The 25740-nt window shown below is 34.4% G+C and overlaps 3 protein-coding genes across 10 annotated transcripts; all 3 read left to right on the plus strand.

Annotated features, from left to right (window-relative positions):
* Nucleotides 1–3913: 3913 nt before the first annotated feature.
* Nucleotides 3914–4351, plus strand: LOC133854553 (non-specific lipid-transfer protein A-like). Its single transcript, XM_062290788.1, has 2 exons — nucleotides 3914–4263; nucleotides 4345–4351. The coding sequence occupies exons 1-2, from the start codon at nucleotides 3914–3916 to the stop codon at nucleotides 4349–4351; spliced, it is 357 nt and encodes a 118-aa protein (XP_062146772.1).
* Nucleotides 4352–13651: 9300 nt separating this feature from the next.
* On the plus strand, nucleotides 13652–18908 carry LOC133855018 (probable protein S-acyltransferase 14). Of its 2 annotated transcripts, none has more exons than XR_009896910.1 (7): nucleotides 13652–14016; nucleotides 14579–14819; nucleotides 14942–15033; nucleotides 16835–16958; nucleotides 17041–17126; nucleotides 17225–17305; nucleotides 18192–18226. XR_009896910.1 is itself a non-coding variant. In XM_062291306.1 (7 exons), exons 1-7 carry the CDS (start codon nucleotides 13804–13806, stop codon nucleotides 18318–18320), a joined length of 951 nt encoding a protein of 316 aa, XP_062147290.1. In that variant the 5' UTR covers nucleotides 13655–13803; the 3' UTR covers nucleotides 18321–18908. The 2 variants fall into 2 exon arrangements, 1 of the variants encoding a protein (XP_062147290.1); XM_062291306.1 differs by having other exon boundaries at nucleotides 13655–14016; nucleotides 17240–17305; nucleotides 18192–18908.
* A 1080-nt stretch (nucleotides 18909–19988) lies between these two features.
* On the plus strand, nucleotides 19989–24866 carry LOC133853681 (uncharacterized). 7 transcript variants are annotated; one of them, XM_062289680.1, is made up of 9 exons: nucleotides 19989–20044; nucleotides 21555–21725; nucleotides 22015–22184; nucleotides 22262–22342; nucleotides 22509–22584; nucleotides 22694–22786; nucleotides 22861–22986; nucleotides 23061–23186; nucleotides 24602–24866. In XM_062289680.1, exons 2-9 carry the CDS (start codon nucleotides 21596–21598, stop codon nucleotides 24643–24645), a joined length of 846 nt encoding a protein of 281 aa, XP_062145664.1. In that variant the 5' UTR covers nucleotides 19989–20044; nucleotides 21555–21595; the 3' UTR covers nucleotides 24646–24866. The 7 variants fall into 7 exon arrangements, with proteins under 7 accessions (XP_062145664.1, XP_062145661.1, XP_062145662.1 ...); XM_062289677.1 differs by having other exon boundaries at nucleotides 19995–20089; XM_062289678.1 differs by having other exon boundaries at nucleotides 20007–20120.
* Nucleotides 24867–25740: the final 874 nt, after the last annotated feature.

Raw genomic sequence — 25740 nt, forward strand, 5'->3', positions numbered from 1 at the left:
CGTATAGGCTTGTTTCATTTATACACAAGTCTCAACATTCATTGCAATATAAGATTTCCATCCAATTCTATTGTACAAATTGACTTCATTTTCTAATATTCACTGCAAAATAATATTCAATCAGATCCTATTCTACAATAAGTTATTTTTGAAATTTCAGAAAATAAATAGCGACTCACTTTTCTTCCTTAATAGAGAGAAGCCTTAAACTTCAAAGTAGGGTTGGTAACTATTGACACGACTCGAACTAAACACGCAAACACAAATTCTCATCCTTAATTACTTCAAAGTAACAAGAAATTAGAGACAAAAGAAAAAGGCCCGGCCTTCATTAAGCATCAAAGATCTCTTTTTGGGAAATATATCATGGTGATTTAATTTCCTTATTCAAAGAACTTAAGAGAAATAAGAGGAGGGGGCCGGAAGCCCTAGTACTCCAAAACCCCAAGTGTTAACTTTCATCGTCAATGGGACAACACAAATTCTGATCACTCTCTCAGCTCAAGCAAGCATATATATGCTCATGACAGATCGATCTAGACCGTAAGCTTTCTCTACGTACCCTCTCTCTTTCTTTCTTTTCTTCTAGTTTTTGTAAAATTATTTCAATGTTATCGTGGTACGTACCTTACTACCTTACATATAAGAAAACAACACATTCATGTTAACAAGAATTTGAATTAATTAGAATTATAATCCCATGGTTTTTCAGATGACAAGAAATTAAAATATTATATTAATGTTATAATATATATATAGTAATTAATAATGACAATCATGACTTAGTGAAGATGGTGTTTGTAGTGTGGTTGTAAAGGCAGTAAGTGCTAATGAAGGCGGAAACGTTAACGTTAATGATGTCGAATTGGCAATAACTTTAGAGGCAAATAGCATAGTGATGATCAGGGGTTGAACATTATAATATTTTAATAGGGGTTTTCGGCATCTTCAGCAATAATAGCCGAGTACAACTCTCTACTTTAATTAGCTACTGTTTATTCTATATACTAGTCTCTTTAACAAATTATCTATTCTACTCTTTATTTTATTTAAATATTATTTTGTATATAAGAGAGCGTGAAAGAAAGAGTGAGAGAGAGTGTGTGAAAGAAGAAAATGGTTGAAGAGAGATAAAATAATAAAAAAAACTGTTTGTCGTGTGAATAGTGAATAACCTCTTCTACCTATTTACTATTCACACTAGAAGAAAAAACTCTATTCTACCTATTATGTTGGAGACGAAAAATGACTCATAATAATGAAATTTAACTATTATGAGTCAATTAGAACTAATCTTAAAATGCTCTAAAATTTTCTATACAAAACATGATCTCTTCAATTTTCAATATGGGGTCACGGGGTGTGTGCAATTTTATTATGTGGTATCAACTTAGTTCTTACTTGATTTAGTATGCAGGGATTTATATATGATAATGAGGAGATTATTGCTTATACTAATAGATTTTTTTTTTTTTAAACAAAAAAAATTAATTACAAAATTTGGGTTGTATTGTCAAATTTTAACAAAAAAATAAACAAGCTAGTAATTGTTTAAAGTTAAAGGCTTAATGAATTAATCTTTGAACTTGGTATTGCCCCAAGTAAAACATTAATTCTGGCTCCGCCAGTGCTATATGGGTCACTATTAAAGAAAAACACAGCTATTATTGGCTGTTAAATAAACGCTAATACACCGATAATAATTTTCAGCATGTATTTATATAGTCGAGAATGGTAAAACCATTGGCAACAATCATTTATAAAGCACCTGTGCTTATGCTATAGCTTGTATTGGATTCATATATATCTCACTTTTTAACAAATTGGTTAACTGTTTGTTGATATTTTATCCATGATCAATTAGTTTATTGTAATTGTTTCCTCTTTTAGGCGGTCTTCCAAGGAGTGCCAAGTACGGCATAATATAATCATAAGCGTCGGAATACCCGGACTGTTGTGCATCATTGGGCTCTCATGTTACCTTTGAGGCAGAATCAGGGTTTATAGACATAGACACCACGCCAACACATAACTCGATCACCAGCATAATCTCGCAGCAACAACGGAGCGTCCTTGCGGTGGGTCTCGACGGGCCGACAATAGAATCGTACCAAAAGACACTGCTCGGTGAGAGCCGGCGATTAGTGACAACACTTGCCCCATATGCTTGTTTGAATATTAGCCTAAGGAAGAATTGAGGAGTACTATACCGGAGTGCAATCACTATTTCCATGCTAATTGCATAGACGAGTGGCTAAAATTGAACTGGACGTGCCCTCTTTGCAGGAATTCGCCTGATGGGTCAGATTTGGTTACGCCTTCATCAACGTCGTCATCGTCTTTGTCGTTGGCATCTTTATGATCATCATAAACTATTGTGAGAGCATTGTATATAAATTATTTGTTCAAGTTAAATTGAGAGAGATTGATTGTTCTATGTTACAAAGGATTTGGGTTGTGTTTTGTGCTTGTAAGCAGGACACGAGCGGTGAGTGTCACGCATTTTCAATTACTGATGTGACACTCTTGCTTGCCATACTGTATTATAAATGTGTCAACTTTACTAAAAATGAATAAATTTGTCTCTTCTTTGCTCGGATTCTCTTCCCTAATACTCTCCTTCAAGTTGGAGTGAATATTGATCACGACATCCAACTTGTCAAGCAAGTGATGAAAATGTGTCAAAACTCGGAACCTAGTGTTTAAGTAAATGGATCGACAGTTTATTGATTGGTAATTAGGTATGTGAAAAGTTTGAATTGTGTCGTTTTGTAGCTTTTCCCAAATGATGTGGCAAAAAATTTCGAACTGCTTTGTTCTTTCATAGAAGACGTACGAGATTTGAATCAATGTGAATGGGTTCTTTGTTGCCACAATACAACTTTGCTTAATGTGAATGCAAGATATGGAGACATACTATTTTCGTGCAGGCTCCCTTCTTGGCTCCTCTGTAGCTTAATTCACTAGTTTGACCTAACAAGTAGAATATTTAATTGAAATTGAGATAAACCATATAATCAAGGTTTGAATTTAGGACCTCCGCTCTAATAACGTCTCAAGAGCATCTTAGAGATTACATTGAAAAATAAAACTTATAAAAAAAAAAAAAAAAAAAAAAAAAAATAGCTTTTTAGCAAAAGCTTCATTTTTAAACTTTTATCAAAATGCGTTTTGACCATTTTTAGAATAAAAAAAAATAAACAAATATTTTTGAATTTTGTATAAAAAATGTCAGCTTTTTGTTTGTCATAGAATTTTAGGTACTAAAAGTATTTTTTTAAGCTTTCTAACACAATCCCAAATAGGTCATAAATCACCCGTCATTCTAAAAGGTTAAAACAATAAAAAAACTATGTGTATGAATTTATTTTTTTAATTAATACTATAACAGAAATTTAACAAAAGAGCATACATGAATAAGGGAGGTATGATAGTAACAAACCTATTACATGGAATTCATCTTTTGGCATGAAAGCCTCAACAATAATCATTATTCTATTGAAAACAAAACTTCCATGGATGCAAACAAGAACATGTAAGTACTAAAAGAAATTGGAGAAACTCTGGTGAAAACATGAAAGAGACGTGTTCATAGTACAACAAAGAAATTAAAAAGAAAAATCTTGGAAAAGATTTCCAACTATAGCATACTTCTATCTATTGTTGAGACCAGGAAAGTCCGAGACTGGCAAGTCTGGCATGGATTATATTAAGCATGAAAATAAGGACATGGGCTGTTCTGCAACTATGCGTGATTAATGCAAAGGAAATCAACGTGAATCTCCATCTTCTGTGATTATTGAACGAAGTGAATGACATGCTTTAACAAGTACACCCCTATATAAACCACTTCTCTCTTCACAACATCAAACACATTATCAATCAATCAACTTAGTTTGAAATTTTTTAGGCCATGCCAACCATGATTCACCTAGCCAGGGTCGTCTTAGTCGCCATTGTGCTCTTACTGGTTTCTGGTTCAGCCATGGCTGCACCCTCATGCAAAAACGTAATGAATGAAATGCATCCTTGCGTTCCTTTCCTAACAAAAAGGGAGGACCAGCCATCGAGTTCTTGCTGCAATGGTCTCAAGTACATTGGCTCGTACTTTCACTCCAAGAGAGATCGGCAGGCGATATGTGTGTGCCTTAAGCAAGGAGCCAAATTTCCTGTTGATAATTCAGTCGTTGCTTCTCTCCCCAAGAAGTGTCGAGTGTCCATAAAACTGCCACCCTTCTCTCACAGCCAGATTGATTGCTCAACGTAAGTAAAAAAATATTAGCTAGTTTTGTTATTTGAAAAAACAATAAGTACTTAATATTTTGATTAATTTCTTTTTTGCAGATTCTAATGAGAAGAGAAAGAGTTTGGGCCTTGAATAACTCTGGTTCGTCTCCAGCAAAATGGCCTTTCTGTTTATGTTCTTATAATAAGATAAGCAATTAAAGATGAAATGTGTTGCATGTGTTTGAATAAAATATTTTAATTAAATAATATTGACTAAAACTTCCTGAAGTATTCCACTTTGTGTTTGATTTTACGATTTTTTTTTAAAGGCAAAGAAACGCCAGGCATGCTCTAATCCCTTGCAAACCTTGAGCGCGCCTTAATGCACTAATGGCTCTGGGCAATGGCATGCTACTATATATCCATATATATATGATTGTTAAATCATCATTATCTTAAGCTGGAAATATATGAGCACTTCGAAAACAAACTTAATTATATTCCAAGCTTGAACATGGAACTATGCCAATCTCTTCAGCAGCATCAATATCTATGTAATTGCGGTGGTTACCACAATTAATTACATAGACAGATATATTATTGAGTCCATAATTTAAGTATAAAAATTATTGACCTTTATTATAATCATTATCTTAAAAGATAGTTGTTGATACAGTTTTCGGTATGGTGTGAATCTGCACGTTCTTCTGGACCCTTCCGGGGATCCCGCTCCGATGCCTAAATTAGCTTCTGTAAGAAAATAATGCTTTGTACATAAAAATTGAGTCTTAATTTATACCTGGGGTATGGGCCTAAATCTAGAATTGGATTAGAATTCATGCTCCTTGTCGATCTAGAACTGCTGTTAGAGTTCTCATTAGACTCTGATCCTTTATTAGACTTCTAATCTGATATCTTCTTAGACTTTTGATCTGATCATTCTTTTTATCTGATTGGACCATAAGTTCTATCTCAATTTACTGAGATAACTGATACTTGATTTCTCTGAAGTAGTTGCTAAATGTCTATCTCCTCCTTGGATCTGGTTGAGTGGAATTTATCCTCGACAATAGTTTTGCATGCTATTACAATAACAGTTATATACATTTTTATAAAGATGTTTTTCATGTAAAACATAGCCGATAAAATAAGCATCATAGACTTACTTAATAATACATAATAAAAATCCAATTATATTTTCTTTATCATTTTCTTTTGCTATACGTATAATCTTAACTATACACACACGCGCGTGTGTTCCACATTGCACGACCGCGCGCTAAACATATATATATATATATATATATATATATATATATATATAAAAGTACATCTAAAGCAAGAAAGCAATCACAAGCTTATTTTACTATCTTACTTGTTGGGGCCTTACTCCTCGACGGCTTGTCAATGGGACCTTATTCCGCCCCGTGGCTTATAGGGACTTTTCTCCTTACCATTTAAATTCATTATTTAGGCCTCGTTTGGTTTGTGGAATGTCTATTCCATTAGGAAAATGAATAACTATTCATGGGAATAGATGAAGGTGGAATGGAATAACTATTCCTATTCTTTTGTTTGGTTGTAACGGTGGAATAGAACATTGCATATGTATTATTTTGTTTGGTACAGTGCAATACATTGGTGAATGGAATCATATTATAATCAAATTTCCTAAAACACCCTTATAATACAAATATAATTTATATTCTTAAGGACATTTTTTTTTTCTTTATTTAAGAAACATAAACAATCATACTATGACATTTTTTTGTTTTTTTTTTGTTTTTTTTTAATTTCATAGAGTTCATGGCTTCTTTTTTTTTTTTTTCATATACAATTACGCTACAAAATGATTTATAAGGGAAAAAAAAAAAACACACACACACACACACACAGACATAATCATCATATCACCATCATAAAAAAATAAAAAAATAAATAAAATAAAATAAAATAGATCATCTGCAAAGCCCTTTTTATTTTATTCTTTTTTATTTGTTTTCCAACAACAAACATTCATTCTTTGCTTACAAAGTAAAATGATTTATAAGAAAAAAAAAAAAAAAACATAATCATCATAAAAAAAAAAATAAATCATCTACAAAACCCTTTTTATTTTATTATTTTTTATTTATTTTTCAACAACAAACATTCGTTCTTTGCTTACAAAGTTTTTCTCAAACCTTCACAAGACAATTGGAGTCCCCCCAATATTAAGAGGTACTCGTTTTGCTATGTCTAAGTGCATTCTGTAGGCTAACTCATAGGAGGAGGAAAAAAAAAAAAGGAAAAAAAGAAAAGAAAGAAAGACTACCCCACAACAAATTAAGTTGGTTGAGAAACAGAGAGAGGAGGATGAGAATATAATTACAGAGATGGAGAGAGATACTGATGGTGCATTTAAGTGATGAATTTTTGAAATCAGAATTAAATTCTTATTTTGTTTGCGAATTTTGAGATTTTACTTTTTAGAAAAAATTGAATAAAATATGATTTGTTTATAAAAAGTTGAATAAAATATAATTTGTTTTTTAAAAAAAGTTGAATAAAATATGATTTATTTTTGAAAAAAGTAGAATCAGAATTATATTTTATTGTCAAAATTTCGTATCCAAACACACCATGAGTTGAGAAACAGAGAGAGAGGGATAAGAGACTTGGGTGTTGAGAGGGTTGAGGTTTTTGGGCAAAAGACGAATTTTATTTATTCCCACAGGAAAGGAATAGGTATTCCACTCCTTTTTGAGTGGAATACCTATTCCTCTTCGTAAGGGAATAGCTATTCCGTGGAAATAACTATTCCCTTAAATAATATACAACCAAACAAAGGAATAGCTATTCCGTAGGAATAGCTATTCCTTTCTATGGGTCTAATCCGCAAACCAAACGAGACCTTATTTTTCAGTACTGGGGCCAGGGATGGAATTAAAAAGTTAATTTTAGGAGGGTCTAGACTGTAGTTATTTTTTTTTTAAGGGGCCAAAGTTGAAAAATAAAACCTAAAATGTGTTTTTTTTTTTTTTTTTTTTTTCTTTTTTTTTTTTTCTTTTTTAACAAAATTAGAAGCTAAAAAAAAAAAAAAAAAAAAAGTAAAAAAAGAAAAGCATTTTTGACAATTTTTTTTGCTGGAGGGGCTGGGGCCATCGCCCCCCTTTAGTTTCATTACTGACTATATTTACGAGTTAATTGTACACAAATATTGGAATTGTGGGGGTTTGATTACCATGAAATAGAAATTATAAAATAAAATAAAATAAGGGCCAAATAAAAAACCTGAGCATCGTCTTTTCACACCTCCCATGAAAAATAGCTAGATATATTTCATTTGCTGATTCGCTTCCTTGAGAACGAAATTTGGCTGCAATTTTTTTGACAATTTGTTTGCCTGGCCTCATTAGCCTGCTCAATTGTTAATTAATTGTGGTTCTCGAGCTTAAACTGTCCACACAATTAGCTTTGACGACACTGTTATTCTTCACGAGAGTCAAGAGAAGTAACAAATTTTTAGGTTTCTCTTTTAGCGACTTCGACTTAATCAGCAAGATGTTAAAACGCACCGTTTAAAGTTTAAACTTATGCATCGTTTAAAGCATTATTTTTTTTAATAAAAAATAAAAAAATAAACCATATTTATAAATAAAACAGGGACCCTAAAGTCAATGATCAGGGTTGTAGAGACTCCCGTACAAAAAACAATGTCAAAAATACAATGTCAGAGATATAAGGTGAAGTTTCCTCTACCCATATTGAATACAAAACATTAAACACAACTCTTTTTGCTAGAGCATGAGCAGCAAAATAAGCCTCCATTGTCACATGAAGAATGGTAGAGGAGCGAAAGGAGTTCAGTTTTGACTTAATACCTTTAGTATGAGCGTGTCAAATTCTGCTCAGAGAAGGGAAGTCTGAATTGATCTCCTTCACTACCTGCTGAGCATCTAGTATGATGTCAAGCAAACCTAAATCTTCACTGAGCATAACAGCGTATAAAGTAGCCCAGGTACGGTCTCTGCAACAAGTGGATTGGCATGTCTACTAAGTGTTAGGCTACGAGCTACCGAGACCTGTCCCTGCGAATCGCGCGCAATGATTCCAACACCAAAGAAACTAAATTTGTAATGCTCCATATTTTATTAGACACAATATATTAATAATAAAAAATAAAAAAATAAAAATCTCACAACATGCACAGCAAGTTGTCTTCTTCTTCTCTTCTTTCTTTTCTTCATCTTCTTCCTTCTTCTTTTTTTTTTCTTTTTTTTTCTTCTTCTGTTCTTTTACCAAGACAAGAACAGAGAGAGAGAATAGAGATAGAGAGATGAGAGGAGAGAGAAAGGGAGCCAAAGGAGAAGAAGATCGGACTCGATCTTCCGGTGGGTGAGCTGGGTCGACGCCGGCGACACAATTTTTGGTGAAACCCGGAGGAAGACCCGCGACCCATTGAGCCGTAACCCGGGAGGAGCTCCGATCGTGTATTTCAGTTGTTTTCTTCCATGTTTTAAAATGGGCACCACAAATTTTGGTAGATTTTCTTTTGAAGAATTTAATTTTTAGAAAACTGATGGGGTATCAAGAAGGAAAATTTTATGTTGATTTGGAGGAACAACAAAATGGGTATTTTGTCTTTGGGTTGTAAATTTTGGAAGATTTGGTGTATTAATTTATGTTTGGATATTAGTACTAGAAATTAGTGATTTCCTTTAAATGGAAGTGAATTACTGTTGGAAATTTTTGTGGAGGGCCGTAATTATGGGTTGATGTTTGGTTGGGTGTTTGAACCGATTATGGATTGTAGAGTAGTTTTCAGGTTATGTGTACTGAGTTGAGTGATCGATGGCCTGGGTAGACTCTCCTGTTTTGACTGTGTATTGTAGGTCGTAGGTTTTGCTTGTGTGTTTCCCTGTTTTTGGACTAAAGGTTTGACCGAATGGGGATTTTGGGCAATCGGGTACTGTTCTGTTTTAAATGGGTATTTGTAGTGTTTTGGTGTTGTGATGTGTTCCCTGTTCTGGTTATGTTGTGAATTGGTGATAATCTTTCTAAATGATTTTACAGAGAAGTTTTATGAAAGACTTTTGGTTAGTGACTGATTGGGTTGAAATCTCGTTTATGGAAAATTTTGTTTGGGTTTCAATATATTGAAAATTATTGATCTATTGGTTAATTTGAGAATAAATTCTAGGTTTGCCTGAGAATGTTGTTTTTGTTCTATTTACGATTTATCGTTAGATGATTTTTAGGGCATTGAGTTTCTGCTTAACGGCTTGAGGATTTATCATGTTTTGGACAAATTGATAAGAATTGAGTTCTCTCTTGATGATCGGATGGTGTTTATGTTTTGGATAAGGTCCTATTATGTTGCCATAAATTTTAATGATTTCAACTTAATATTGGTTTGTTTGGATATGATGTTTCGGATTAAGGATTAATTAATTCAAGGGAACTGTTGTTTTGGGGAATTTCTGCGGGATAGGCCACATGAGTTCATATTAAAATTTCGTAGAGCGTTGATGAATTAGTCACTAAGTAGTAAAATGGACTTATGAATATTGATGGATAATACAATTTGGAGACCTCTTGTTATGTGTTATGTTTATTTTAGTTAAGTTGTAGGCTTCAAATTTCAAAATATTCTTCTAAGCTTCTTCTTTCAATTTATTTAGGTAGAAGGTCGACTCTCATGCTAATGGATAATCCAGGTAAGGGGATACAACACCGAAAAACCTCAATAAGATTTTATTACAAATCTTTTGAGAAAGTGTTAGGAAATTTTACGAAGTATTTACTTACGTGATTTTAATGTCAAGCTTTTATTACTCATATGTTATTATTCAAGAATTTTGTGCATAAATTACAGTTATGATTAAGAACATTTTAAAGTTATGATTTATGACTAATTACAGTTATGATCAAGAGCACTTCAAAGTTATGGATTATGTATACTTACAGGGATGATGGTGATCTTCTCCCTGATCCTACTTCATACCGTCGATTGATAGGAAAGTTAATTTACTTAACCATCACTCGGCCTAACATTTCCTTTTCTGTTCAAGTTCTCAATTAGTTCATGCACAGTCCTCGGCAACCACACATGGCTGTTGCTTCTCGGCTTCTATGTTATCTTAAAGGTTCTCCAAGACAAGGCCTCTTTTATCCTGTTTCTTCAGATCTTAAGATTAAAGCCTTCTGTGATAGTGATTGGGTTGCTTGTTCTGATTCTCAACTGTCTATTACTGGATTTTGTGTTTTTATTGGAGATGCTCTTGTTTTTTGGAAATCCAAGAAACAACACACTGTTTCTCGTTCCTCGGCTGAAGCAGAATATCGGCCCATGGCAGCTTGTTCTTGTGAACTCACTTGGTTATTTTCTCTTCTTCGTGATTTTCACATTCCTCATTCTCAACCAGCTCTTTTATTCTGTTACAACAAGGCTGCTCTCCACATTGCAGCTAATCCTGCTTTTCAAGAGATTACTAAGCATATCGATATCAATTGCCACCTTGTTCGTGATAAAATTTACTTCAAACAATGTACATTACTACTCAGCATCAACTTGTTGATATTTTTACTAAAGCTCTTGGCAGAGCTCCTTTAGAAGACTTGCTTTCCAAGGAATATAGTCAATATATATTCATCTTGAGGGGGAGTATTGCGAATACACCTCAGCTGGGCATATGAATTCCTTTGTACAACTGTCTTCATTCTTAGCTGCTTACATGGATATGCATGCGTCCATAAGATGCTCTGGCTAAAAGATTGTAAAAGCTTTTTTTTTTGTTAGTTTGTTAGAACGAGCTGTATAAATTCTTTTAAGTTATTTGCCATTTCTATTCTCTGCGGCTGTATTCTTTCCATTTTCCTTGTATAGCATTATTTCTTATATGTGTTTGTAACCTGCTCGATGAAATACCAATGAGAAATATTCCTTAGTTTCTTTCGCACTCAATTCTTCACTCAATATTTCACAGAACATGAATCGGATATAGAGCTGGAAAATTGGTAAAGCTTCCCTGTGCTAAAGAAAATGACGATTGCAACCTCGGTGTCGCACAAAACCGACAATTCCTTAGCCTTCTTGAGCAACCTAGTACAGCATTTGTACAATTGTACTCTTTGAACAAGACCCAAGCAAACCACAAGTGTTGTACGAGAAAGACAACCAAATCTTTTTTATTTTTTTTTATTTTTTTTTGTCAGATACTATGCAAGATTTATGGCGAGGAGATCGGCAAAATATTGACTATCAAGATAAAAATGAAATACAAAAAAACGAAAAAATTCATAGAAATATTAGATCAATCATTGGCGTTAATCTATAGCTCTGATACCATGATAGAAAACATAATTGAATAGAAAACTAAAGATAAAATGTGGAAATAATTAAATAAGAACAAGAGATTTTACGTGGCTCGGTCTATGACCTATGTCCACAGAGTAAAGCCTAAAAGGCTACATTGTTACTCTTATTGCTTGATATTTTCACAATACAATAGACTCCTATTTATAGAAGGGTTTGGATAGATAAGCATGGTAATCAATCAATGTGATTTTATTACCATCAAATCTGATTACAAACAAATCAATCAAATTTGATCGATTATAATTACAATAAATTGCTCAAACGGGGGGTTCTTCTTTTCCTTTTTTTATTTTTTTTTTTAAAAAAAGTTTTTATGTTTATATATATATTATTAAAAGTGACACATGTCATTATTCTATTAGAGATGACATTGCATACTAACAAAATCTGTCAAGTATTTTGACAAAATTTAACTACATAAACTACATTGTTAGTTTACCCTACCTAACAACTTCTTAAATATTTTTTAAACCACATAAAATAATTTATAATTTAGAAAAATAAAGGGCTCAAGCTTTGGCCATATATGTGTATACTGCTATTTATGACTTTGTTGGGTGAACTAGATGTCTAGGACATTTGTTGGAGTACGTGAAAACTCGGCCTGAAGTAGAGGTGTAAGATGAGTCCAGTCGCTCGTAAACTCGGCTTGATTCAGTTCTGTTAAACTCGATTCGGTCTCGATTTAAATAATAAATAAGCTGTTCGTGAACACAATAATATGTTCGAATATTAAATAATATACACTCGAGTCAACTCGTATAACTTCATTTTTACAAAAAAAAAAAAATCGTATTATTTTAATTTTGTAATAAGAACACTTAAATAAAAAGAAATTATCTTTCTAATATGATAGATATAACTTGAATTAATGATGTGAGTTTAATTTTATATATCTATATGTACATGAGTGTGTTTGTGAGTCTGTGTGGTTATATGTGTACATGCACACGCGTAATTTGTGTATGTGCATAATGAATTTATATACATATATATAAACGATTATATTATTTGAGATTCAAGTTAATTTATTTAATGAACTCAAATGATAAAATTTTGGCTTAAATACCTCTTTGCCTCTTATGGTTTGAAAACATTATTTTTTGCCTCATCAGTTTTCATTTTCTTCATAGGTGGTACCTGAACGATGGGTAAAGATGAAAATGGTACATCTGTCAATTTTTCAGTCCAAAACTTACGGATATCCACGTCAACGACACGTGGCACAATTAAAATTGCAACACGTGGCTGCCATTTTTTTTTTTTTTTAAAAAAAAAAAATTTAATTTTGAGCCTTTTTTTTTTTAAAAAAAAATGTAGGGGTGGCTCAGCCATGTGGCCGGCCACCCCCATTTTGGCCAAGAAGGTGGCGAAGCCACCCCCAAGGCCATTTTTTGGGGGTAGTTCGGCTACCCCCAAGGCCATTTTCAGGGGTGGTTCGGCCACCCTCAAGGGTCAAAACATAATTATTATTATTTTCACTTTGGCCCTTGGGGGTGGCCGAACCACCCTCGTGTGAGCCACCCCTACGTTTTTTTTTTTTTTAAAAGGCTCAAAATTAAAAAAAAAAAAAAAAAATTGGCAGCCACATGTCGCAGTTTTAATGGTGCCACATGTTGCTGACGTGGAAATCCGTCAATTTTGAACGAAAAAATTGATAGATGTATAATTTTCATCTTTTTTCATAGCACATGTACCACCTATTAAGAAAATGAAAATTGAGGAGGTAAAAAGTAAAGTTTTTAAATCACATAGGGCAAAGAAGTATTTAACCCTAAGATTTTAACAATATTTAATTAATTAATGACTAATATGAATTTACAAAAATGTAAACAATCATACTATTTACTTTATATAAAAAATGAATAAATTAATTGAACAGCTCATGATAAGATTAAGCTCGACTCGTGTTCGAAATAAAATTAAACGAGTTAAATTTGAACAAAATAAATAACTTGGTAATAAATTCGAGCTCAACTTATGTTCGAAATAAAATTAAATGAGTAAAACCTAAATATTCGATACTCGACTCGGATCGGCTCGAATAGGGCCTAGCCCTAAAGTGAGTCAAGTGGCTAGGTCATGAGATTGGGCAACGTTTGGGTCTGAATCCAAAATCCCAGGTCACAGATAGAATTCCAATCTCAACTATTAAACTAAAAAAGCAATAGATTTACAATTCCCTCAGCAATTTCAATCTCTGTCTGGTGCAACATATGCAAAGGTCCGAAGCAGCAATGGCGTGTAACGTGTTCAAGTTCTGTTCGGCCCTGCGTGTGCTCGGGTCCATCATGATCGTACTGGTCCTTGCCGTAGCCGGCCTCTCCTATTACACCATGGTCATAGCCAATTACGGCCCAGCTCTCTTCCATGGCGGCCTTCTGAATTCGCTCATCGCTTTCGCTGTCCTGCTCTTGTTCCATTCCTTGGTATTTTCTACTTCCTGTACCTCTTCAATTGGTTATTAGTTCAGCTATATAGGCACCCTTTTGTCTAAGCAACAAGATTTTGTTGGAGGTTATGATTTGATATTGTTTGGTCAATTAGAAAATGAAAGAAAAGCAAAGAAAATCGTAGACACTAAAACAGTAGTAGAGTTAATGGAAGGTTAAATTTCATTCTCATTTCCTATATGTTCCCTAACCTCGGCAGCAAAAGAAATTAGTTTGTGAAAGTTATTAATACATATTTTATTTTCTTTTGTAGTTTCTTTTTAAATTTGGATTTATTGTGAACTTGATATCTTTAGTTATAAGGAATTTTAATTCTCAACGAGCTGGAAAAAGTGACATTTCTTTGCTGCTTTTATGCCATGCAACCAATTTTATTATGGGGAGCAAGTGTTAGTTGAGGTTCTTGAAGGAAAAAAGAAAGGTGCCATTTTTTTCCTTTTCAACTGATTTCAAACACAAAACTTGGTATGATGATAACTGATTAAGGTGTAAAATAATATATTGTACTAAGATTCTATAAGTTGATTTTGTTATGTAGTTGGTGATGCTATTATGGAGCTACTTTTCTGTTGTTGTTACAAACCCGGGCAGTGTTCCTCCGAATTGGATGCCTGTAATGGACGAGGAGAAAGGAGACATGGATCCATTGATGGCCTCAGAATATAGTGGCCCGGGTTTAGGCTCAAGCCAGTCAACTATGGACCCTTCAAATCCAGGAATACGGTTCTGTCGAAAGTGCAAGCAATTTAAACCACCTCGTTGCCATCACTGTTCTGTTTGTGAGTTCTTTGCATTAAATACTGCTTTCAAAACTTATTTTTGTAGTAAACTACTATAAAATTTTTTTTATTGGACTGTCATACTGAACCGTAAAGAAGAAAAACATATGCATTTGTTTCAGGTGGGAGGTGCATATTGAAAATGGACCATCATTGCGTTTGGGTTGTTAATTGTGTTGGGGCGTTGAACTACAAGTACTTCTTTCTTTTCTTGGTATGTCGATTGTACTTCTTTATCTTTCAAGTCTCTTTGTGTAGCAGTATGCTCATGCACTAGCATGAGTGGTTTGTTCCCTTTGCCAATTAATGGGAACGGGAATCAAGATTGTTGATTTCCAATTGAATTTTATTTTCCTCATTTGTTGATTATCATCATTTGCATGATGTTCTTGTCAATTTCTACGTCCTCTTGCTTATTATGTATCATAACTAGTAGTTCATGTTACAGTAGTGTATAGAAGAAAAATATAGGATTGTAGAACAAGTAGAAATTGATGTGGAGATTAAGTTGTGAGACAATGGAAAATGAGAAAATAAGAATGTTGGAAAAGAATTTTCAATGGAAATGGCATGTCAGAAGGATGCCTTTTAAAATTAAGCATTGATCTAAAAGCATTGTGTCTAAACAATTTGCAACGTTTATTTGTTTAGATGTGAACCTCAGTACCTTAGGATTGGATTTTCTACCTAGGCATTTATAAAGAAAGCAAATGCTTTATAATGTTATAAACTGTACACTTATCATAAAAAGTTAATGGCATCAATAATATGGCTTCCTTTTCCTAACATAGTCTATAACAAGAGGGTTTCGGTCACAATTTTGCTGCAAGATATTATAGAGGAAGGGTTTGGGTCAACACTTACAAGTACAAGGGGAAGGGGGGGGGGGAGGAGAAGTCCTTTAAATCTTGTATATTGGGGGAAACTATACCTTACCCCATTCAAAATAACACCCGATTTGTAATCATCTCACCAAACTTTAAAAAGTGGCAATTGACCCCTTCAAACTATCTAGCACTTTCCATTTGTCATCTTGGTTAGAATTTTCTGTTAACTTGGGTGGAAAATGCATCACGTAACCTATACGTGATTGAAAGTTGTCTATTATACCGCCTATCAGATGTGTGAAAATACAAGTATGCTCCTTAGAATTTTTTATTTTATTTTATTTTTAAAAAAAAACCTTCCCCTAGCCATGGAGCCATGGAGACCCATGGTGGGTCTCCTTCCATTTTTTTTTTTAAAAAAAATTCTAAGAGAGGGTTATAATAGATACTTTGAGTCACGTGTGGGTCACATGATGCATTTTCCATCCAAGTTAACAGAAAGTGCTAACAGAGATGGCAAATTGAAAGTGCTTGATAATTTGAAGGAACCGATTGTCACTTTTTGAAGTTTGGTGGGCTGATTGCAAATTGGGTGTGAGCTTGAGGGGGGTAAGTGCAGTTTCCCTTGTATATTAAGATAAAGCACCCGCTTGATGTTATTGAGTACTTTGCTACAAAATATTACATGCACCATAAGCTCTCAATATTTGGATCAAAAGCCTTCAATTTCCTTCTTTTTCTTATAGATTGCCAAGGCGACTGGCCAGTTTTTAGTTGTTCTTACCACTTAAGTGCATTATGAGAAGTTTCAACTTTCAATGCACATCTTTTCTTCTCCTTAAGGAGAAACAAAAGCACTTTTAGGCACATTTATTTTGACTCTAATTATTTTATTATTATATTGTCTTATGCTTTATGCTGATAGTGTAATAGCAGTTCGGCAATGTACCGAGTTGTGTATCGATCGGCTATTGTGTTAAACTTTTTGCAGCTTTTATATGTTGATAGGCTATCGTGTTAGATTCCAATGTAACTCTTTCGCTCTAGCATAATTTTCTATTGTATAGAAATTAAATACCAATTGAAAGGCATGATTAAGTGGTATGTATGAAACAAATTTTGTTTTTTCTGAAAAAAAGAAATGACAGTATGATTGAGTGGTATCTTTGTTGTCTAATTTTGATGCAGTTTTACACGTTTCTTGAGACAACTCTTGTCACCGTATCATTATTGCCATATTTTGTCTCGTTTTTCACTGATGGTGAGATACCTGGAACACCAGGCACCCTTGCAGCCACTTTTATCACATTCAGTAAGTTCTTCAAGATATAATATCTTTAACTATGATCTGTATCCTTATAGTACTCGTAGTAACTGTTGTTTTATCCATTCAGTTTTGAACTTATCATTTGCACTGAGTGTTCTGGGCTTCCTGATTATGCACATATCATTGGTGGCGGCAAATACCACCACAATTGAGGTAGTTCCTTTTTCTGGTTACTCTTCCCGTTGTTTCCCATTTAATTGTCAATGGATTCGTACTCGTAAATGTCTCACATAAAGTTCTTGATCACTCAGTTTTCTTGTTTTTAGGCATATGAGAAGAAAAACACTCCTCAATGGCACTATGACCTAGGATGGAAGAAAAACCTTGAACAGGTTACATTCTCTCTCTCTCTCTCTCTCTCTCTCTCTCTCTCTCTCTGTTTGTGTGTACTTGTGTGTTTTGGGAAAATGATGGATATGTTGCCATTTCCAGGGTTAGTCAGGATGTGTAGTACTTATGAACCTTCGTCCAGAAAGAACCTCATTTACATGCACTTGAGGTTACACTTTCACAAGTTAAATCTCCATGAAAACATAAAGATACAAAGTTTTGGCTTAAAACTTAGCAGGCGATACTCAGTATTTTCATTGTAAATTTCCTCTAACAACTTCCACACTTGCAGCATGTTTGAGTTTATTTTAAGTTTTTACATGTAAGACCTGGTATTTGAAATTTGTTTTTACACCCTTTTTTTTTTGGGGTGGGGGGGATGCATGTATACTTCCTATTGTTTGTTGACATATCCCTGCCTTCTCTGTTCCCTGTCTTTGTATGCCTTTGTTCTTGACTGCATTTCTCTTTACTGAAAGAACCACATCAAACCATACTCGTGGTTGTATGATCACAGATTAATGAGCTGCAAGTCCCTGTATACCTAAGACTGATAGACCACATTACCACATTGGTGGCTGACAATGAACTCAAAAGTAGCGGCCACAATATTAGAACACCCCTGCTGGTTATGGCTTCCCATTGCTAAACCATCAACTCTTTAAAACTGAAATAATTAGCAATTGCAATCCTCATATTGCGTTCTCAAACCAGTTTCTTTTCACAAATTTCAAATTATTTGCCAGTCCCTTGATAAATTTATTTCGTACTTTGTATTGGAACTTTTTATATACTTGAATTTTGTGTTGCACAAAAACCAAAATTTCGGAGGCTATGCGTGGAAAACACATGGTTGGTAACACAGTGAATTTCCTTTTTTCATTTCAGGTGTTTGGGACGGATAAAAAGTACTGGTTAATCCCTGCATATTCAAATGAGGATCGGAGACTGATGCCGGCACTTCAGGGTCTCGAATATCCAACAAGGCCTGACTTTAATGTGCTCCAGCAGTTATAACAATAGACGACAACACCAGGGCATTAGGTTGCAGTTCTTTTTACAAACACATGGTCTGTGCAAATGGACTTTATGCACAGAGACAACAGCAATGGAATCATCAGCGTGGAAGAAACTTCAGCGTTGGAGATATATTGCCAGGATCTTTTGAAGGAGTGGTTGAATCTTTGAACTTGGAGGGCGATGTCTGTTAAGGTGTTGATTATGCCAGTTGGAAGTTAGGGTTTGGAGAAAGGACTCACAGCTGCATGTTGTTTTGTTATGTATATGTCATCATAGTGGTCTTTGTTATCATTTATACTACAAATATAGTACATTTAAGCGTGCTAGAAATCGAATAGTTTTTATCGTGTGTCCACACGACACAAGTTGAGAGTGTCACATGTCCCTAATTACTGACGTGATAGTCTCATCTTGTGTTCCATGCACACAAGTCACAAGCCTAGCCCCATCAATTAAATCTAGTTTTCACCATGGTTTTGTGTTCATAGACTGGCACTTATTCCGAAAAATTTCTCAAATCGTGTAAAACTTCATATGCAAGGCATTATTTTTAAATTGAACTGGAAAAATCCATAATTTGTTTCATCTTCTCTCCTTTTTATATGTATCTTACTGTTTCTATAATCCATTTGAAGAAACTTAGGCTTGTCAGCAATCTCATTGCCTCATTGGAGGGAACATTTTCCCACATGTTATAAGTGCTGTATTTTGTAGGGTTCTTCAAATCTTGTTTGTTATTTTAAATTAAATGATATAGGCTTTGTAATCACAGTATTTATTACACGTGATACATTAGGGTTTATATTATAATTTTTTTTTAAAAAAAAAAAAAACAAAAAAACAAAAAAAATCTTATCTTTGCACATCACATATGATAAATGCTGAGTTGATAAACCCAAATTATTTTAATTTGAAAATAATGGTTTAAATTCAAGAAACATTATAAAATAGATCATGATCGAAGGTTCACTTCAACTTGAGTTCTCATATAATGAGAAAAAAAACAAATGAAAACATAAATTAAATGGTCCAAGTTAAAGTCTATCAATTTTCTCTTAACATGAGCAAGTAAAACTAAAAAAATACATTAGAAAAATCTTAAGATCCAACTAAAAAGCGATCAAGAGGAAAAATTTCAAATTACCATAAATGAGTTGACTTTCGATCTATTTCAAAACATAATTTGAAAACATTGCACATAAAAATTCATATTTCTTTTATTATAAAACATAAATTGAAGCGGTCATCATAGTTCTAACCAAAATTTTCTATTTTTTAAAAAATATCGAAATAAGCACATGAATTATTTTTCAAAATTACCCGATTTGTGTGGAGTGGACACTTTGCAATGCTCTTTCATTAAAAAAAAAAAAAACCCAAATTTCATATACAATACTCCGTTATTGGGCCTAGCCTTAAAGACCTACACAATTCGGGTTGGCCCAATAAAATCTGTGCGGCCTTTTATCTCCGCCAATCATTCATAGACACGTACTGTCCCGCCAGTAATAAAACCGTATTTCTTGGCTGTGCTACAGTGCTAGAGGGAAAATGATTTATGAGAGACAAACAATTTGTCCATCACTTCTTTTTACCTTTTTAATAAAAAAAAAAATCAAAATTTGTCCTTTGATGTGACCATCAAAGGACAAATTTTGATTTCTTTTTATTAAAAAAGCCAAAAGGGGGTGATGGGCATGAATCAGCCCTCGTGATAGAGAGTAAAGATTTCCTGACTCTATATTCTCGTCCATTTTCCTTCGAAGGTTTTTTCTTTCTGTCTGTGGTGCACTTAGGGTTTGTTTTTTCTATTGAAAAAAAGTTATGTACTTATTTTATGCAAGTTTTTTTTTTTTAATCAAATAAATGTGTGTTTTTGATTGTGAAATCGGTGCAAATTCGGTGATCGGACGGTACTGAGTTGCAAATTCTGTCATTTTTGTTGGATTTTGTTAGGGATTTCGGTCTTTACGATGGTTTTGTTGAGACTTTCTCACTTTCAATGGGTTTGGGTTGGTGTTTATGGTTTTGTTTATGAGTCTTGGGCTTCTGCTTTCTGGTAGTGATAGGCCACGTCGTACACGAAGACCCACATGGCATACGTAGACGTGGGAGTAGAGAGAAGTGGGAGAGGAGTTGTCCCATGAGCAGAGGAGGACTGGTGCACGTATAAAAACCGTTTGGCCAATTCCTCTGTTTTAGCTTCATAAAACAGAGTGGGTTCCCCACGTTTGACAACGTGGGCTATGTGCATATTTTGTGTGTGGGTTATGTGAATGTAGTGTTCTGTAGATAATGGGTAGTAGAGTAAAAGTTGTGTGTCGTGTATTGTAGAATCTGAACTGTGGTTTAACTCCCACCCAGAGTGGAGTTCTATCGTGTATTGTCTTCTTCCTTTCATTGACTTCTTATCTTAGAAATTGACTTCTCTGATTGGGACCCATCATAGATATTGTAACTTGTAAGGTGGGCATGTGTTGTTTTGTAATCTCTGTTATGCTTGGTTTGATGTTCTTTTTGGTTGATGAGAAAATTTGAAAGGGTATAATCATACGTTGCCAGTGAAAATGAGTCATTTTATAGGGCGTGTGAAATGTCTATGCTCATAACATGTTCTTTTGCTATTCCATGATTTCCATGTATTTTTTAGTTATCTGGTGGACATAACTCGTATTTATATGATTATGGATATGTAGATATATATGTCTTCTACCTATGGAAGCGTAGATTCTGTGCTAGAGATTGATTTGTTGTTGCAGAGGGTGATTCATGGATGACAATATTGATCGTCATGGTGTTAGGTTCCTTTTCTTGAGACGTTGATCGAGTGAAACTTAATGTAGAAAGTTTTGAATCTTTGATGGTTGAGAATGTTTATTTTAAATGATGCCTTCTATAGTTCCAAAATTTTTATCTTGCTCATCAGTTATAGTGAAAAACTAATTCATGGAGAAGTTGTTAGGACCACCTGGAGGCAACCGGGGGTGGATATTTAGAATTTTTAGCGGATTTCCAAATATCTTTTAGTAAGATGAATGCAAATTTTTTTATGATGTGCTGTTTGATTCTTTAGTTGTTGGTAAAATATCCTCGTAGATGGTCATTTTGGTAAGAAGTTAGCAAACAGATTTTCTACCCATGTTTTTTGTTGTTGATATTGTTTTATATAATTGTCATTTAATTGGTTATAATGCTGAATCTCATGGTTGCAGCATATATTTTGCTTTGCAGACTAAGGCTCAAGTTTTGAGGGGGTTCATAGCACTAGGAAAATGAAGGGAGGCAAAAAAGGAGACACCGATAAAGAAAAGAAAGAAAACCCTTGGATTCATGTTAGGTCAAGCAGTAAAGGCTGTAAAGCTTTTGTTCAGGGCCAGCCCGGCCGGGAAGATGAAGTTGAAGGTAAAGTGGATCTTTTAACTGGTTGTAATGCTATTTCTTTTCTTTCCTAATCAATATATAGGAAAAGGGAAAGACCCTCAAAAGTGCTATCTTTAGTGCACATTAGATTACTAAGTAGACCGCTTCCCACTTTGTCTTTGGAAGAATTCCGAGCTGGTCACCCATTCTCTCTTCCATTAGGATTAAGAGTGGGAAGGACATCCCCTGTTTGTAATGCTATGTTTTGATTGTTATTGTTGGAGTCCAACCTCAAAAAGTGTTCATTTTTTCCCCTCTTCCTTAATTTCAGGGAAAAATAGCATCCATGTGCAGTACAGAAATGACAACAGCAAGTCGAAGGGGATACAGTTGCAACATCAAGCTCGTAGATTCACTTTTCATCGCTCCACTGTCACTTATGGCAGTGCCAATGGAGAATATTATACTTCGTCCACGACTAGAGCGACAGGGAGTGATGGAGTAAGTGATCTTAAGGTCGATAACATGTTTGATTTGTAGGTTGGTTCTGTTCTTAATTTGACTTTGTTGTGGAGCAGGTGACCTTTGTAGAAAGCAAAGAAGCTGAGACTGCTGCAAGGCAAGCAAAACACAGGATATCTAGTGGACTTCATAACAAGGTATTTATTGCTCTGACTTTTCAGTCTGTGCTTTTTGTGCACTTCCTAGTATCTACTACTCGCGTTCTTGGTGTTTATCTGTGCGATGTTGATATTGTACTTTTTGTTTATATATATAAGAAATCAAAAATTGATATTGTAATTATGTTGATGACATATTTTGTAGGGCCATTCCGCGACAAGGAAGCTTAATTCAGATGGTAAAGTGGAGACAATGCAGACCTTGCCCAATCTGGATAAAGGTATGTAGACGTAGTATATTTTGGGGTGTGTTAGTAATACCGAGGTGCACTTGATGTGTTTGCACATAAAGTAGAAATAACCAAAAGCTCTGGATTCGAAAATTTTCAGATGAAGTTGATGAGCTTCTTCGATTTGAACAATCATGGAAGGGAAATGATACGCCTAGCTTGGCTGAGAATTTTATTGGCTATGATAATATTGGTAGGTGTCTCTTTTGTTATGTGTTTGCACATAAATGAGAAATAACCAGAAGCTCTGGATTGGAAAAATTTCAGATGAAGCTGATGAGGTTGCTGAATTTGAACAATCAAAAGCTGATGAGTTTCGTCGATTTGAACAATCATGGAAGGGAAATGATACGCCTGGCTTGTCTGAGAATTTTATTGGCTATGATAATATTGGTAGGTATTTTTTTGCAATATGTGTTAGCACATAAGGAGAAATAACCAGAAGCTCTGGATTGGAAAATTTTCAGATGAAGCTGATGAGATTGCTGGATTTGGACAATCAGAAGCTAATGAGCCTTCTGGATTTGAACAATCATGGATGGGAAATGATTCACCTGGCTGGTCAGAGAATTTTGATGGTTATGATAATATTGGTAGGTGTCTCTTTTGCTATTCAGGACTTATTTTTATTTTTATTTTGTACAAGTAATCAACAAATATCAGAAATGTGATACTTCATGGCTTTATACAAAAATAAAATGTTCTCATAATATTTTGAATCCTGTTCTTCCTAGAAGGTTGGAATGCTGCATATTGTCACTCTAATTATTCGTCTTTTAATTGGGGTCCAGGGAGTGGTTTTCAGTTGTTTAATTCACCTGTGACTACATTACAGGTTGCTGTAACTAGAAATGAGGATGCCAACTAGGCATGTTAGGTCTTGTAGTAAGAGCACCGCTATACTGTCATTAGATTAATGAAAGAGAATAGCACTCGAATGTTTGAGCATGTTTGTGTGTACATTTACTTAGCAGTGCACATGTGTTGGTAAATCAAATATCATTTTGGATTGGTAAGAATAGACTTGCATTTCCTTTGTATTACAAATGGCTTTTTGGGAACTTCATGTGCTTAGGCTGTAAAGAATTACTTCTAATTTTGCTAAATTATTTCTTTGGGAGTTTGAACCAAGCCGAATATATTTCAGTTTGGGAGCTCATCTCACCCTTATACTTTTTTCAAAGCCTAGATATTAGTTTTTCATGTACATATTGTAATGTTAGACTTGATATTTCTACTGGTGCATATAGTTATTTTTTAAAAAAAAAAAATAAAATCTAGCTATGGTTTTTGGATCAATTGACATCTCCTCTTCTATCGATGAAGGTGGATCACGGGTTCAATCTTATATGGATGTGAGTTGTGCTTATCAATTGTTTGAAATCATGCTTGCATATTTATTATCTTGTTTTCTATGTGTACATGAGATTTTGAAGGAAACATGTGGTTTACTAAGGAAATTGTAATATTGTGAGTTGAATACACTAAACAAAGCCCGGTGGGGTGGTACGTTTAGCATCCTAATGCTAGAAAAGGGAAGAAAAGACTAGCAAACCCTGGTGATTAGGTAGGGGTGATACACCTAACAAAGCCAAGAAATGAATTGAGTATCTTGCCCGTGTTTTATATGCACGAGCTATTATGATATATAGCTGTTGTGATTTAGAGTGTTGTTTTATATTATTACATGTTATTAACTATTTCACACTCTTCATATTATGGGGTATGAAACTATATGTATGCAAAAGAAAACAAAATGCAAGGGAAAATAGGGTTTTGATTTAATTACTACCTATAAACTCGCTTTAAAAGGTATGACTTTGCATAACATTACGACACTTTATAAACAATGTTTTATGAAAATTATGCATTGTGATAGTTGCTTTACCATCAATAGGAGTGAATTTTAAGAAGGAAATGAGGCTCACATTACACGCAACAAAGGTTAGAATATTTTTTTTTAACTGCTGAGCCGTGGACTCACACATCATTTGTAACAATTTTACAGATGACATCGAGGAGCCATACACACCTCATGATTACTATCCGTGAGGTTGACAGAAGGCGTCCACTTTTGAAGTGCTAACTTTTGATTAGTCAGTTTTAGATATATTGTCGCATGTGGCATCTTTTGGAATTGGGCGTCTACTTTTGAAGTGCTAACTTTTGATTAGTCAGTTTTAGATATATTGCTGCATGTGGCATCTTATGGAATTGTTGGCTAGTGTTGGCTTTACAATCTGTTAATATTTGTTTGCTCATTCAGAAACTTAGTACTTGAAGGGTTGATTCACAAAACTCATCGTGATGTCTTTATAGTTATACTGCTAGCGTCTATTGTCATGTGCAATTTGGCAAAGAGAAAATCGAAATTACAAATATTTAGGATAAACAATAGCCGGTCTTGGTACATTGGATTTGAGTGCTATAAGTAGGCTTGGCAATTCGGATTTGGTCGGGTCAACCCATCGGGTTGGCAGGTCAACTCGTTTAGCTAATCTAGTTATAAACGTGTCATAAATGTATAAATGTATCATAAACAGGTTGTCGTGTCATAAACATGTCATAAATGGGTTGACGGGTCATAAATAAGTCATAAGTGTATCATAAACGGGTTGGCAGGTCATAATGAGTTATAACTTAAAACTAAACCTTATAATTTTGTGTTGTGTTCATGTCGAATTCGTGAGTCGTGTTAAAATTGTCAAATCTAGCTATAAGCTTGCGCAACTACCTACAAGGTGGGGCTACCAATTGTAGATATTTTTGTTAGAATAGTTGATCGATGGTTGGAGCGAGCTGGCGGGTGAGAGCTCTGACGCTGAAGTTAATATGTTAATATTTTCGAATGGGGGTAGTGTGAGAAGTAAAGAGAGTAGAGTTTAAAAGAATTATTATTATTATTTATTGGTTGTTTATCCCCTTTTATAGCTGATTTGTAACCATGGCATTCCATGGGTCTCATGCATGTCCTGAGAGATGGAATCTAGTGTGGAGCTTTGTGCCTATATCTGGGTCCATTGGTTGGTGGGCCAGGAATTTGAGCTGTTAGGCCTAATAGGGCTGTCGGGCCTAACAGTTATCTCCCAAAACCCTTGTACGTGGGCATTGTTTCTAGACCTTTTGGTGCAACTATTTTTTTTTTTT

The sequence above is a fragment of the Alnus glutinosa genome, chromosome 13, assembly GCF_958979055.1.
Source record: "Alnus glutinosa chromosome 13, dhAlnGlut1.1, whole genome shotgun sequence".
In the NCBI taxonomy this organism is placed as follows: Eukaryota; Viridiplantae; Streptophyta; class Magnoliopsida; order Fagales; family Betulaceae; genus Alnus; species Alnus glutinosa.

Bases quoted from the DNA above. Each gene is read 5' to 3' on its own strand.
- LOC133854553 (XM_062290788.1), top strand. From the start codon at position 3,914: ATGCCAACCATGATTCACCTAGCCAGGGTCGTCTTAGTCGCCATTGTG.
- LOC133855018 (XM_062291306.1), top strand. From the start codon at position 13,804: ATGCAAAGGTCCGAAGCAGCAATGGCGTGTAACGTGTTCAAGTTCTGT. The intron at 16,959-17,040 runs GTAAGTTCTTCA...TTATCCATTCAG, and splicing joins AGCCACTTTTATCACATTCA to TTTTGAACTTATCATTTGCA. The intron at 17,306-18,191 runs GTTACATTCTCT...TTTTCATTTCAG, and splicing joins GGAAGAAAAACCTTGAACAG to GTGTTTGGGACGGATAAAAA.
- LOC133853681 (XM_062289680.1), top strand. From the start codon at position 21,596: ATGAAGGGAGGCAAAAAAGGAGACACCGATAAAGAAAAGAAAGAAAAC. The intron at 22,343-22,508 runs GTATTTATTGCT...CATATTTTGTAG, and splicing joins CTAGTGGACTTCATAACAAG to GGCCATTCCGCGACAAGGAA. The intron at 22,585-22,693 runs GTATGTAGACGT...GAAAATTTTCAG, and splicing joins CTTGCCCAATCTGGATAAAG to ATGAAGTTGATGAGCTTCTT.